A 15699-nucleotide genomic window follows, 5' to 3' on the forward strand; every position below is an offset into this window, starting at 1 on the left:
TGAAAACTACCAGGGTTCAGTCTGCAAATGGAGCACATCAAGAAAAATTAAAAATGTCTTCATTGTGTTATGGATTATTATACAGGTAGCCAGGGCTATTAAATAGCTAACCAGGGGTCCAGCTTTGGAAAACACATTTGTTTGTGCTATTAAACATCCTATACTTGGCAAGCAACACTTTTTATTGGGGCGGGGAGATCATCGATGAGCAATCAAAGGAAGAGATGTTGCACAGCAAAGCCCATACAAATAAAGGCTTAGCTGTGCAACCTTCATAAAGGTAAAGGGACCCCTCACCGTTAGGTCCAGTCGTGGACGACTCTGGGGTTGCGGTGCTCATCTTGTTTTACTGGTCGAGGGAGCCGGCGTACAGCTTCCGGGTCATGTGGCCATCATGACTAAGCCGCTTCTGGCAAACCAGAGCAGGGCACGGAAACGCCGTTTACCTTCCCACCAGAGTGATAGCTATTTATCTACTTGCACGTTGACTTTTGAACTGCTAGGTTGGCAGGAGCAGGGACCGAGCAATGGGAGCTCACCTTGATCGGCAAGCCCTAGGCTCTGTGGTTTAACCCACAGCGCCACCCGCGTCCCTATTAAAAACTGATTTCCTGCATACAAAGTTTTTACGTACCTTCAACTCCACTTTGGAGGTTAGAGAAAGACATCTAATGATCTTTAAATAGTTAGCTTATTTTTAAAGTCTGCACAGACGGAGAAGGTGGGGAGGGAGGCAAAATGACTTCCTTTATCTGCTAGAGCTAGGATTTAACCAGCTTCCTGTTCCTTACTTTCATGGGTATCAAGGAAGTATTTAACTATGAGGGTCAACACCCACAAATGGGGCAAGTAACAAAGACCTCACAGGCAGACGAGGAACAAAAATGTCTTTATTTCAAAGAGGAAAGAGAGGGATTTAGGAGGAAAGAGGGATTTGGAGCAAGGAATGAGGGGAACAGCATTTTATAGCACATACCATTTAGCTACATTGTTTTTCTTAACGATCACACTTTAGTAAGTTAGCATTTTAGGACAGAATACAGTCTCTTCAGTTTTTCTACTCTACGTCTGCAACTTGGATGAAGTTTTAAGAATATTCTATAATCAGTAGGAATCAAGATACTAGGAATACCCCACCCCTTTCTATCTCAAAAGCAAGGACTGTGTCGTTCTTGGTCGTATTGATTGGTTATCTTTACAGAGAGTGGGACAAAGGGAATGCAAACTTTTATTTTATTTATTCAATTTCTGTACCGCCCTTTGTCAGAAGATCACCATATTTAAGACTATTAATATTCCTGCAATGCAAAATTCAGCAATATCTTGCATTAATGCAGGCTGCATTTGCTCCTTTCAAAAATATGGAGCAATCGTAGGCAGGACCCTGGCATTTTTGCTTCTTTTACATAAGGCTCCCACTGTTTGTATAAATCAAGTAAGAACTGGTCCCCTTGTATTCTCCACAAAGGAAGAATAATAGAAGTTATGACTAAGCTGTTTAACTTTGAAGTGTCAGCATAGTACACAAACTTCAATTGGCAAATCTGCAATTTATATTTTGCATTACAAGTATACTATAACTTTCCGTTAACTTTGTTTTCATCCTCACATATGAACTGTGCATGGCACCAAGAGCAATTAAAATGGAGGGGAACTCTTTTGTATAGTATTTCTGGGGCTGAAGTTTGCAAGTGCCTTTGTGCATTCATTACGTTTAAACAATACCTTAAACAACATTTTTGCTTTTGAGGGCAAGCCTGACCCAATGCAACTGTTCAATCCTTTGCACTGTGGTAGGAAGTAGCTTGGATGGGTGGAAGTCTCCCTCTGTCCAGCCCCAAACCTTTGTCCATAGAGTAATGCTAGCATCTCTACTCTGGAAGAAGCAATGATTTCCATCACCTGCCAAAAGCTCCTGAACAAGGCATTTGGAAGGCAGGGAGGGGCTGATCTGGCCCTGGATCCAGAGCCAGCCGCACTGGCATAATTTGACAACGTTGAGCCCAATCCATACCTGAATGCCAGGCCAACACTAGCTTTGGTGCAACCAAGTAGGGTTTTGCTTCGCTCACTTTTCACACCAGCTGATGTGAGTGGCAGGACCAAGATGCAGCTACACCATTCTCACACACACACTGCTGCCCAGCTGGGATTAGGATTATATCATGTGACACAGAGCTACTTCTTACTTTTGGAACTTGAAAGCACCAATTTTCTAACTGTCAACTCCCTCTTGCATCCTTTGAACCACCAGCAGTACAGTTGTACCTTGGTTGTCAAACGGAATCCATTCCAGAAGTCTGTTCGACTTCCGAAAACCAGGGCACGGGTTCCGATTGGCTGCAGGAGCTTCCTGCACCCAATCGGAAGCAGCGGCGGACGATCAGCTTCCAAAGAACGTTCACAAACTGAAACACTCACTTCCGGGTTTGTGGAGTTCAGGAGCCAAAATAGACGAGTACGAAGGCGTTTGACAACGAAGGTACGACTGTACTTTAGAGGTACAGTTCTCCAAATGTGAAGTGCTCCTGTTGAAAGACGAGGGGTGTTTTCCTGTTCTGAGTATGTGGCCCTAGTCACATGCTGCCAAACACGCATGCTTGCCACTGCCCTATGGTTAGATTCGACTCCAATGATGTTTTGAGATAGCAACAGGCTGATCATGCAGGTACAACTCATGCCCATGTATCCTAGTCACTGACGTTGTGCACGTACCGTAAGCATTATTCCTTCCTTCAAGCATTATAGGAGCAGGATGGGATTCAAGACGAAAGGAACTGGCAGTTGTGCTTTTCTGGTAATGAGAGGCCTGGTCTTGCTCCACTCACCTTCTGGGCCCTCAAATTGTCATGAGAATTGAGCAAGTGTTACCTCTCATTCACCCTACCTAGTTATACTTCAAGAGGCTCACGTCTGCTGCTACTTCACTTGGAGAGGCTTCCTATAAAAACCACATATACATGAAGAGGAAGCACCCAGACAGGTTGCATCTTTCTCCAGCCAATGTGTCAAGAATTTATAAAGAGGGTCACTAAATTTTGAACGGTTTATGTAAGACTACCCACCTAAACAGCTGAAAGGGTGAACAGCTGAATCAAAAAGAAGCTGGAATGTGTAAACAAGATGCTTCATTTAATTACCAGTGCTTGTATTCCAGTGAGAACAATACAGGGAAATGAGGACCACTTCGTGATCCCACAAGTTGGCAAGGAAGGGGAATTCCTTGGTGGCCGAGTCTCAGTGTGTTTGATTTCTTTTGTTCCAAAATGCCTGAACAATTGGGCACATGCTACTTGGTTGCTTTATTTATTTATTTATTTATTTATTTCTACATCTTACGTAGTAATAGAAGCTTCCTGTGGAGGAGGGTTAATTTCTGAGTTTTGCTCAGAAATTACATTTATTTCTCCTCCTTGGTGCTTTGTTTTCAGTGTTTGCAATGGAAATCAGACTGCAATGAGAGTCCATCTATTCTTGTGAAGAAAGCATTTTGAAGTCTCCTAAATCACTGAGTGAGTTTGTTTTTTAAAAAAATCTACTTTTAACCTAGAGTTGCTAAATACAGTGGTACCTCGGATTAAGAACTTAATTCGTTCCGGAGGTCCGTTCTTAACCTTTAGCTTATGGGGCCTCCAGCTGCCACCGTGCCGCTGCTGCGTGATTTCTGTTCTCATCCTGAAGCAAAGTTCTTAACCCAAGGTACTATTTCTGGGTTAGCGGAGTCGTCTGTAACCTGAAGTGTCTGTAACCCAAGGTAACACTGTACACATTTCTTAAAAGGGAGGAGGAGTGTGAAACAGGGCATTTTGGTACCTCAGATGGAAAACCCACATTCCCCTCAACTTAAACATGGTGCTCAGTTTACAAAGCAATTCATCTGCATGCTCTGAACTGGAAAGAACAACAGATGAACCAACACACAGTTGTTCATTGCAGCGGGTTTTGTACTGGACATCTATTCTACAGTTACATCTGCAGACCTCCATACCATAGCTCACATCATCCAAGCGTCTCCCAATCACCAGCAGCAGATTATTAATTTTTTGTGTGGGTGGGTGGGATTATCATGGGGAGATCCTGATCTGTGAAAATTGATTCTGTTTGATTTGTGGGAAGGAAAGTTAAGATTCAAACCACTAATTTTGGATTTTCATATGCGCTGTGAGCCAGAAGGGGAAAAGGTCAGGCGAGAGAAGGGTGCGAGCAGAACAAATTCCCTTGGCACAGACATTTGAAAACTGAAACACAGCCATCACTACCATGTAGAACTTAGAACGTTTCAAGGAAGGCTCCTTTCTCTGTTCAATAGCAGGCTGTCTCCCATTTGCCATCGCCCTCAATCAAAGAAGTCCACATGCTTGTGCTTCTCTTTCCCCTTCCCCCTTCAGCCGAGCTCTTTAACTGAAAAGGCCTGGAACAGATTAAAAGTTCAACCACAGAATAATTTTTTTTTAAAAAAAAAAAAAATCTTCTGGCGTGTACTCAAGTCTGTCTGCACTATGCATACACACTGGGCCCAAAAAGGGAAACTATGCAGTGAAAAAATAAAACAGCTGTATGCCTCTCTTTTTTGGATATTGAAGCTTTTGAGTTTAACTTCACATCTTAGGAAAGGATGGAATGCTTAAGACAAGTAGTTGCATTGCTCAGAGTGAGGAGACACCACTGTTCACAGCAGATTGAGTGTGTTTTTTCCAGCTTGTGACCTTTGCTCTAGCTCCTTATTCCAGATAGCCTTTAACAACTCTTGCAAGTAAAAGTGGGGGGGAGGGGAAAGGAGCAAAAAACGAAATAACCCCCCCCCCCAACCCTTTCCTTCTCAGATCATCAACACATGGCCCAGACATGACACTTTGCAGATCACTCTTTCCTGGGAGAAGCAGAGGTTGCCTCGACCCTACCAAACATGGTTTGGTTCTCACAGTAACACAGTTCTAAGAGCTGCAGCTCTAAAATCATTTTGGTATGATCACCAAAAAATATTTTGAGCTGCCAGCACTCAGTGTAGTGATGGGCAAGTAGCCATTCAGTGTGCCTAAATAGCAACCTGCTTGGTCATAACAGTTGGTTCCTCTTCTACTGCCTTTCAGGTCACTGCTGAGCCACACAGGGTGGACCAATTTAAAATTACAAGGCTATTTAAATCAAATCACAGGGAAAGGGGCCAATTCATATCAAGTTCCCCATCTTTTGATTCATCTATTTCTTGAACAACTATGAATTTTAATTGGTTACTAATACAGTTAAAGCCTATCTGCTTGCCACTAAACAGAACATTTTACTACATAGGCGCACTGTTAACAGTTGTTCTGCTACAAAGCCCACTAAAGATATAAATCCATTAAGAGGAGTAATTGTGAAATTACGAGTTTCCGTTTGGCTTTATATACACATCCAGGCACTAAACAAGATCATTTACGGTTAAGTGCTCCAAACTTCCCAGAAGTAATGGCTGGTAATATTTTCATGGTATGGAAAGTGTCCATGCTAGTCTACATTTTCAGTTCACACAATAAATTATTCCACTTTGGAGCTAGCTATTTTAGTGCTTGACCTTAGGACAATTTTTTTTTATTTTTGCCTCAGGTTCATCTTTTGAATTAAAAAAAATCAGGCTTTTAACTCAGTGTATCTAGTAAGGCATACTTTCTGCAGGGAAGTGATCTGGGGTGTTTCAGAGTGTAATACAGGCATAGGCAAACTCGGCCCTCCAGATGTTTTGGGACTACAACTCCCATCATCCCTGACCACTGGTCCCGTTAGCTAGGGATGATGGGAGTTGTAGACCCAAAACATCTGGAAGGCCGAGTTTGCCTATGCCTGGTGTAATACCCTGAAGCACAAATGTTGTCATTCGTGAATATAATAAAAGGGGAACAAATCTGTTACAGTACAAAGAAAGCTTTACTGCATCTGTGAGCAAGCACCCTGCTTTTGAAATTGTATAGCTATGAAAGCTTTTGCAACATACAAAGCTGCCTAAAACTTGACAAGTTAGTTCTAATTCCTAGCTGACATTCACTCTTCAAGACATACAGCCAGTTTCACTGTAACTGCAATTAGTCAACCGGCCTACAAAGACCTTCCAAGTGACACAAGCCAATGGCAGTGGTGGAACAAAAAATGGTTTTCTGACCACTATCTTCACTCCACCTCCATAAACACCTTAACAAACCATCACCAAACAACCACAGGTACAGTTATACCAATCAGATTACAGCTCCTCCTATACAGCCACCCAGTGAAATCATAGCATTTCTGGAGAGTTTGATGCTTGGGTATGTGATTTCTCAAGGGTATCTGCTTATTTAAAGAGAGAAATGAAGATCATGTAGCACGAGCCTTCAATGGTTTAAGATTTCCAGCAGGGGTGGTGGACAGAAAAATGCATACCATGATGTTTTTGAAACTCTTTCCCCATACTATACAATGTCGTTTCAGGAGTGGAGGCACCCTTTTCCCTTTCTTGTTCTCCCCATTTCTTCTATCTGGCAATAAAGCGGTTAGGCTGAGGCTGCCAGGCAATCCTGCACTTGACCTCCAGTAGGACTGAACTATCTAGAACAGAGCAGAAAGGCTTTGGGTGCGTGGGAAAGGAGAAAGACATCTCTTCTTCCTTCCCTGCTGCTGAATGGTCCTCTTCCCCTAAGTTCTTAGACATCACTGCAATGTTGCTGCTTTATCCTAGCTGGAACTCTGAACAAGAGAACTCCTTAGAACACATTGCACTATTCCATTGTGGTTCATCACTTTTTCTTAAGTTGCATAGCACCTCAAATTTACTAGGTGTTTTGGCAGTCTGGTGTCAGAATGCCTCTCATACTGAACTGACACAAGATCTAAAGATGAAGGACAGGAAACAAACAAACAAACAAACAAACAAACAAACAAACAAACAAACAAACAGGGCAGGGCACTAGTATGGTGTCTCACTAACTCTTGAGCTCCCTGATCTTTTGCAATCCTCAGCCTTCTTCCTCTCCACAAACAAAATAGGGCTGTTAAACTTTTTGCCTTAGTTAACTGTATCGTGAAGAGTCAGAAGGCTTATTTAGCGCTGAAAGGTGCAATTCTAACCCTACTTACCTGGGAGCAAGCCCCACTGAATGCAATGGGACTTACCACTGCGCAGGCATGGCTAGAATTTTGCTGTAAAACATTAACACACAAATACGAGTAGTGAGATCTAATACGGGAAAAACAAGAGCTGTCGAGTCTTCCAGCAGTGTGCACTTGTGAAGTTAATGCACCTCCCTGAAGAGGCCCACAGCTGTTGATAGGTCAAAAGCCCTGCGAAGCTTCAAAGCCTTTTGTACACCTTCAGCCTGACCTACTCAGTGATCTGCACATTATTTTCATTTCACTGAACTAAGGCCAAGACAAAACTTCAGAAGCCACAAGTATCTGCTTTCTTGCCAGTATCACGTCTGTTGTGTGGTTCTTTATAAGGACGTATATACGGGTATAACATTCTAAAATAAAGAACCAGCCAACAGAGTTACTGCATTTTTAAAGAGTATCTTAACTTCACATATCCTGCTTTCCTTTACAGAAATACCCAACAGCTTCCCTAAGATTCCAATATCCCTTTTAAGTACCAATGCTCAAGTTTAACAATGTGGCGTCACCACAAGCCTTCAGAGCATTCCCTGGCCCTAGCTGTCTATCCCATATTAGTGGCCCTGTGCATGCATATTTAACATTATTTTCTCTTATCCAATATTATTATATCCTTACTAAACAAAAGAAATTAATAAACAGGTACCCAAATAAGCCGCGGTAAAGCCTATATAGTATTTTGTGGAGAAGTTTCCATTAAGGCCAAAACAATTGTTTTTAAACACAACATGCCCATTTTTAGCTGTCTTGGGGGGGGGGGTGGAAATATTGTTTATGTGAATTCCAACCAATTTCAAAACTGCAATCCTAAATACTTACTAGTGAGTAAACCCCACTGGACACAGTAGGGCTTTCTCCTGAGTAAACACGCACAAGATTTTTCTGTGTGTGAAACTAAAAAGTTTACTTTCAAGTCATTAGAAACCGCTCCTTCAGGAAGCTGGTTTCAAGTTCTGATTTCCCAATAAGCTACAGGAAGACAGAAAATGAAACCAAAAGGACCACATAGACGAATTCTAAAGGAATTGACGTGGGGGGGGATATCCAAAAGGTGGCGCTTGGCCCTGGATCTTAGGCAGGTCAATCAAAAAATCATGTTTTTGTAAGAAAAAGATCATCAACTTTTGGGGTGTCCTGGCTTTTACTTTTTCAAATATGGCAGCTCTCTAAATGGCCTACGTAAAATTGATCGCCAAAAAGCATGGTTGCAAACATGGTTTGCTGCCCTGTTACCCACCCACTCCCTTCCACTCCCCAGCCCCAGGCGAATAATCCCTTATTCACCAAGTATTTCAGCATCCTTCACAGCTGTTCAGCCACCATGCTTTGTAAAAGGGCATGCCTGGATCTCTCAACCATGCCAACAGATAAGAAGAGACAACACTCGTGTGTTGCTAGATTTGGAACAAACACTACAGTGCACCCAGTTCTTTGCTATAAACAAGTTTCCAAAGCTTTATGCATTATGTATCTGCTGAGGGGTTCTCCCATTGATCATTACAGCAAACTATAGTGCAAGGTTTATAAAAATGCAAGTTATAAAACAAGTTTTGCTGGCATAGCAAAGAAAAAATAATGACGATTTTATATTAATGCGGACAATTAGATGGCAAGTACTTCTACTGCCAAGTAAACCCATGAGTGCAACAAAAACGGGCAACCCTTAAGACAAAGATCCTATAAAATCCAGAACCTTGGCATTAAAGCGGTTGCCACCTGTAATCTAACCTTGGATGCCAACCATTGGCTGAGGCATTGTGACATCACAGAATGTTCACAACAGTCCTACTTGCTGAGAAGAAGGGACAGTCACGTGCTTGCAATGTTGTTGCTGTGTAAGGAGTGGGAAATCAGCCATGGAAAAGCAAATGCATGCATTGATTAGCATAAGGGACTGAATCAGAGGTGCTTGGAAGATCAAGTCCTGAGAAATTGAGGGGGATTTACTTCAAGGAAAAGTAAAGGCTGAAAAGCTGAGTGGAAAGAGGACTCATGAGGCAGATCAGCTGTCTCTAATCCCTTTAGTGTATAAAGCTAGTGTAGATAGAAGCTTGAAGACCAAGCCATGAACTAGAATAATTCTGGGTCAAATTGTTTCCCTGAACTAAGCAGCCTAAGCCCTCTATGGGCATCATTAGGCTAACCTTACAGAATCGTTATAACAATTGTCAGCGTAAGTAAAGCATGTCAAACATTGTAAAGATGCAACATATTATTCAAGGAGCCTACAATACAAGAATCTGAGGAAGGGGTGGGAAGGAGGCTGCAGGAAACTCAAATGTGGTGGGCTGGTAGTGTCAATGAGAGGAGGACACTGGGGGAAAATCTATCCCACTGTCTAGGGACGGGAGTGTTATGTGTTAACAGAAGTGGGCAGAGGCACAAGACAGTTAAAGAGACATGAGGTACGGAGATAGGTGGGGGTGAATTTTAGAAATTAATCTGAAATACTTAGCCAAGTCTTTGGCTACAGGTAGCCAGTAAAAAGGAAAAAATATATGTTATATTTACCTAAGTACAAAGGTGTCTTAAGGGAGGGGAAACAAAAAAAAAAGAGTCTTAAGTGAGAGGAACTTTTACCAAAGCGTGGGTCAAGCCTTGGATCTAGCCAAGATGTGGTCTTGTTCTTATGGTTTATGTAGTAAATTTCTCCATCCTGGGTCATGGCTTGTTCCCATCCATCAGGGAGCGGGCCTGTAACACAGAAGGAAGCAATTCATAGTAGGCTCTGCTTTGCCCCTACTGAAAAAGTTAGCCAATTTTTATTAAGAACCCCCAAAAATGATTTACACAGCACACAGCACACATGAAACTAATAGTTTCAGTCTCTAGTAGCTCTGGAGGTGTGGGGGACAGAGAAAGATGCTGTGTTATAGTAACACATTCGTTTTGCGCATCTGGAGTGAAAAATCTCAAACTACCCCAGAGTTCACCCTATTTTTTATTTGCTCAAAATTTGCCCTATTCCCAAGATGTAACGCAGGTGGTGGTAAATACACATGCAGGAGACTAGTCTCTGGGCCCAAAGTCCTCATAGTTTGTATGTATAAAGCAACTATTTCTGTCTTTGTTTCTCCTTTATCGCCTTTTAGGAGCAGCTGAACATTCAATATTCCAGAAGCGTTTAGGATCTACTTTTGGCTTCCTTTGTGCCCTTGTTTAGTGTTTCTAAATGATTCCCCATATGTTGCACTTCATTTTTAAAGAATGTGAGTTGGCTGGCAATTTGTGGAGTCATTAGGGGGGTTGCAAAAAGTGTTACGACACTGTAGCAGGCAGGCTATTAGCGGCTCCTGTATTTTCTCCTGGACTCAGTGCAGGCCAGTATGGGCCATACTAAGATGGACTTGGGCTGAGTAGACCACAGTCAGAGACTCACTAGATAAGATGCCCTGCCAGATACTTTCTCCGTTACTATCTATAGAATGGAAACAGTGATCACCCACTTCTTTCAGGACTGACAAGAGCATAGATGAACTAGAAACCGTGATGCATTTTGTACACTAAAATAACTATGTAGACTGTTAATCATAGAAGCATTTGTTTATTGGCGGGAAACAGCAATGTTCTATTTTTCTTCAGTGTCCCATCTTAATGAGCAGTGAGCTAATGTTCAGCATCAAAATATCACAGAAGCACAACATGCTCCACTTCTCTCCAATGCAAATTCCAAATACGCCCATTAATTATGTAAATGTATGCATATGAAGTAGAAAGTGAAGAGGGTTAACTAATAGGCTTTCAGTGTTGCTCACCCACTAAGCAGAGAGAATGAAGTCTTAAGTTAGGAAGGACCACCCAAGATAGCACATATGGAGAGATTTGAAGAGTACGTTAAAGAGGAAAGTTTATTAGTAATACATTACGCTGCCTTTCCACAACACTCAAAAGGAAGGGGGTAAAAATTGTATTTCACAATAACTCAGATACCGCCATGCCCACCATTTTTGCACCTCCAGTTCTTATCCTCCCTCAGCAGCCTGAAGGTTTCCTTCTCTCTTTCCTCTTATTATCCATTGCTGCCTTTTATGCCCTGAAATCCCTCCTAGATTTTCTGGTGTCATCTACTTCCCTTCAAAATCTACATTGTCCATGAAGCTGTTCTTGACCCTCCATTCACCCAATTTCAACAAAATCTAAGTACCTGCCCCCCCATGTTCTAGACTGTCAACAAACATCTGGAGGATGTCAACAAACATCTGGATGAGAGGATCCAGTAGGCCTCTCAAATTGGAAGGCTGTAGGAAATGGGGTTCTGCAAGGAACTCCACTGGGACCAGTGCTTTCTAACTTGCTTTAAAAAGGATTCGGAATTAGGAGTTTGCAGTGAAGTAATCAAGTTTGATGATGATGCTATGGCTTTGTACTACTACTTCCATCATTGGAAGCAGTATGCCTCTGAAAGCCAACTGCTAGGAATTGCAAGTGAGAAAAATGATGCTGCAGTCATGTCCTGCTTGTGGGCCTCCCATAGGCCTCTGAACACCAGCCTCTGGGGATCATGAAACGCAGCGGGCTATCACACTCATATACTGCTTGTTGGCTTTCCATGGGCATCTGGTTAGACACTGTGAGAACAGAATTCGGAACTAAATTAGCTCTTGGTTTAATTCAGCTGGCTCTTCTTATACCCCCCTGTTCTCTTTCAGCTGTCAACTCTTGGACTGAAAGCCACCAGGGCCAGGACCTATTTTAGCTCATGCTGCAAAGCACTATGTACATGGACAGGAAGTATTTTAGCAATCAGGATTTCTCGTTATTTTTATTTTTAAAAGATAATGGCCAGCCCAAGATTACTTAATAAGTTGCATTGCTAAGGATGAATTCGGACACATCCAGTATTTTATCCTGGACACTCCACCAGGATTTCCACAGTGCATACATTGTAAAAACTCCCACCTTCTTCAAAAAATGCATAGGTGTGTAATAAAAGAAGGCACAGGAAAACAAAGGTAGCAGAAACATAGTTTGCTCCTGTTCCACTTTCAAAGCAGCATAAATCCCTTGCATAAATAGCGTAGGGCCGTAGGCAAAGCAGAAAGTATGCCACGAGATTTGAAAACAAGCTATATTTATGCCAGCTTTTACTAAACCAGACCCAATGGTGGGTCTCTACCAACAGGAGTTTGCAAGTGCAGGACGTATCACTGGCTGCTGCAATATTGCCCATTTTTGGAACAAATTCTGCTCGTTGCAAGTGGAGACACAGAATCACACTGCACAAAATGAGTGGACTACATTTTGTCATTGTGGCTGCAGCTACATCTGGGGTAGTTTAACACTGTTATGACTCTTGTCCCCTTCCATTCACCCCAATACCCATGCGTCATGCTCTTTCCATGTTCTTTGATACTTATAAGTATCTCACTCCAGGCAAGCCACTTAGTAGCTATTATTATTAACCAAAGGAATTAGCAATATGCATTACTGTACACACACACACACACACACACACACACACACACACACACACTGAATCAAGACTACCATGCAGCCTTTCAGAAGCATCACCACTTCCCAACTGAGGACTTTGAAAGGGAAGAAAAATCATAACTTTGCCCCCCCCCACCTTTTGGTGGATAGAGTAATTGACTGATTCTCAATTTGATCTTTTGTTGTGGCTGCAAGTGTGCCTCCCCTCCCACAACACAATCAAACACAGTACCAAATGTGTCATTGCAGTAGGCCTCCCCCAAAAATTTCCAGTTGCTCTCTCATCCATGCCCAACTTCCCACTTCAATCATCACATGAAAAGTTGCAACCACCATCATTACTTTTGATAAACTACAAAAATTAAAGCTAAGGCCCTCCAAATATCGTTGGACTACAACTCTCATTGTTTCTGTCTATTGGCTTACTCAGTGAGTCTGATGGGAACTGGAGTCCAACAACATCTAGAGGCCAATTGGTTTCCCACCCCTGGTTTAGATAAAGCAAGAAGTGGGTATACAATAAGAAAAGCAATGGCAAGGAAAGTTGCTTTGCTCTGTCTTTCCAACAAAGAATCAGCATGGAACAGGGAACTCATCTTAACACTGCACCTATGTACAATCACCACAACTGTTCCCCATATGGCATTCAGACAGCTGAAGGACTAGCATAAACTACAAAAATTAAAGCTGCAGAAAGTGACAATTCCTACATAATCTGAGCTCTTAAAAGTCACCATCCAATGTTATGTGATCCATCTGTAATCTTTATTAAAGCCATGCAATTTCACATCCGAGAAGCCAGGTGTTCAAGTTTTAAAAATGCAGTTGTGTAACTCAATAATATACAAAATAGCTAGCACAGAATTCAGAGCTACAGTACCCCTGAGAGCTTGTTTGGACTAGGGATGGAGAACCTAAGGCCCTCCAAATATCGTTGGACTACAACTCTCATTGTTTCTGTCTATTGGCTTACTCAGTGAGTCTGATGGGAACTGGAGTCCAACAACATCTAGAGGCCAATTGGTTTCCCACCCCTGGTTTAGATAAAGCAAGAAGTGGGTATACAATAAGAAAAGCAATGGCAAGGAAAGTTGCTTTGCTCTGTCTTTCCAACAAAGAATCAGCATGGAACAGGGAACTCATCTTAACACTGCACCTATATACAATCACCACAACTGTTCCCCATCTGGCATTCAGGCAGCTGAAGGACTAGCATAGGTTAAGGGCCTGTAGCTGCATGGCACATGTCTCAAGAGTTTAGAGCTGGTTCCCCACTTCAGTCAACCTCCATGAATTGGAAAGTGACAGAAACTGCAACAGGAGGGAGCCAGACCTAGCATTTTAATTAGTGCCATGTTTTAAAGTAATGCCTGTAGAGGAGGACCACTGGCTTTTTTTGAATGAGAGATCGATTGTCATAGGCAAGAATGGGTTGTGCAGTTACTGAGCCACTTCCCAAAAAAGGGATTGAACAAAGCAGTGTTGACTTTTTCAAAAGGTTTTGCATGAGCCAAATGTTAGGGAAAACACCATGAAATCACACCAGATAGGAGAGAAATACATCACGATTGTAATAAAAATGAAGGCAGAAAAAGGCAGAAAAGATTTAAGAGGAAGAGAGAGAAAAACAAGACAAGGGGTTATGTTGACTAACATGTAGTAACTCGAGCAGCATATGAACTTTGATACTGTTTAAAAGCAGACTTGAATATTTCAAAAGAAACAGTTTCATCTCACTTCTCTATCTTGGAAGTACAGTGGGTCCCTTGTTAATTATACAAATCTGTATTATTTTTAATTGGGTGTTCTACCTCCTCGGTGGAAGCATCAGTATATAGCAATTATATGGGACATAAACTATTTAGGAATTGAAGCATATGTAGTAATGACAGACTGCACTTCAGCAACGCATAACTTTTCACTGTGAAATACAAAACTGCTTGACGCAACTTCATTGAAGATTTTGTTGATTTCTCCTTACCAGTTGCTGAATTCATGATGCTCTGTTGCACCGGAGGACTTGTGGGAGCTGTAACATTCATCTGAGAAAGGAGGGCCTTCCTTGGATCCTGCCATGTTGTTGTCTGATCAATGTGACTGAGACAAAACAGAACGAGGAATTTAGACAACATGCTATTGCAATACTCAAGGTTACAAGTAACTGGAAAAGAAAGCACCAAAACATGAGGCCGCACAAAAGGAGTATCAGATGATTTGTTCTTCACAAAGAATAGCCCCAATCATTGGAGGCATGGGCTAGCATCTAAAAAAACTGCATAGTTCAACATACCCAACAGGCATTTGGCTTGAGTGCTCCACCAACAGCAGGTTCCCATGGCATATAATGAACTGTTTTTGAAACAGGAGCATCTTGTAATACAAATTTGTGGTATGGCATGGGAGGGTCTGCTGTTTAAAGGCCAGAAACAACCTCACCGGAAAGTCTGCAAGAGGGGCATGTCTAAAGTGGCTCTTCGGACCTCCGCCATAACATGTGGGTCTGCTGTCAAACAATACAGGTTCCAGCTGCTTTGGCGTAAGGACAAAAATTGTCAGGGGAGTCAGCTAAAACTAGAGGGCTACACAAGGATGGGGACTACAGGAGACAACATCAATTCTGAATGCAGTCAGCTGAGGGATGACCATCTTTGACATGTTTCCATGCTTCCAATGGTAACAGGGAGTATAATTAGCATTCTTATATAAAAAGATTTTTCCAAATATAAATTTAACCATGAAAAGGGGGGGGGGGGCAAGTAACTGTTTATAGATAGGTATCCAAAAAGAACAGTATTATTTTGGATGACACAAAAACCTAACTATTTTCACAGGGCGGTGGGGAGGCTAGTCACATTTCACCTAAATATTAGTAATGTTTTGTTGTTATGCAACTGCCCAATTACAATGAATCTGCTACCAACAAGGCAAGCTAACTCATGCATAAAAGTTGCTTCCTCCCAACCCGCCTTTAAAGTGTGTTTTTGCTACCTGCTTCATTTCCACTTCCTCAAATCTGCTTACTCAGAATTCCAGGAACACAAACAGCAGAGAAATGCACTTGGGATTAGATATCAGACTGCTCTAATGAGCCAGTTGTCATTCTCTGGAACATGTGCGTGCCTGTTGCATCACAGGCAACCCGCCTGA

At 42.1% G+C, this 15699-nt stretch overlaps 1 protein-coding gene and 1 long non-coding RNA gene across 9 annotated transcripts in view; one reads left to right on the plus strand and one right to left on the minus strand.

Annotated features, from left to right (window-relative positions):
- Positions 1-15699, minus strand: part of YAP1 (Yes1 associated transcriptional regulator) — a 78786-nt gene that overhangs the window by 26135 nt on the left and 36952 nt on the right. For 4 of the 8 annotated variants that reach the window (XM_081197669.1, XM_081197667.1, XM_081197670.1 and 1 more), the window contains exons 3-4: positions 14534-14649; positions 9700-9813 (exon numbers count right to left, since the gene is read on the minus strand). In XM_081197669.1, coding sequence (XP_081053795.1) covers positions 9700-9813; positions 14534-14649 — 230 coding nt within the window. The remainder of the gene's footprint in view (positions 1-9699; positions 9814-14533; positions 14650-15699) is intronic. The other 4 variants (XM_081197673.1, XM_081197671.1, XM_081197674.1 and 1 more) reach the window with 1 other exon arrangement.
- Positions 9031-15513, plus strand: LOC308588984. The gene is made up of 2 exons (XR_014008994.1): positions 9031-9292; positions 14537-15513. It is a non-coding gene; the product is annotated as an uncharacterized lncRNA (long non-coding RNA).

Source organism: Podarcis bocagei (genome assembly GCF_964188305.1).
Source record: "Podarcis bocagei genome assembly, chromosome: 6".
NCBI lineage: Eukaryota > Metazoa > Chordata > Lepidosauria > Squamata > Lacertidae > Podarcis > Podarcis bocagei.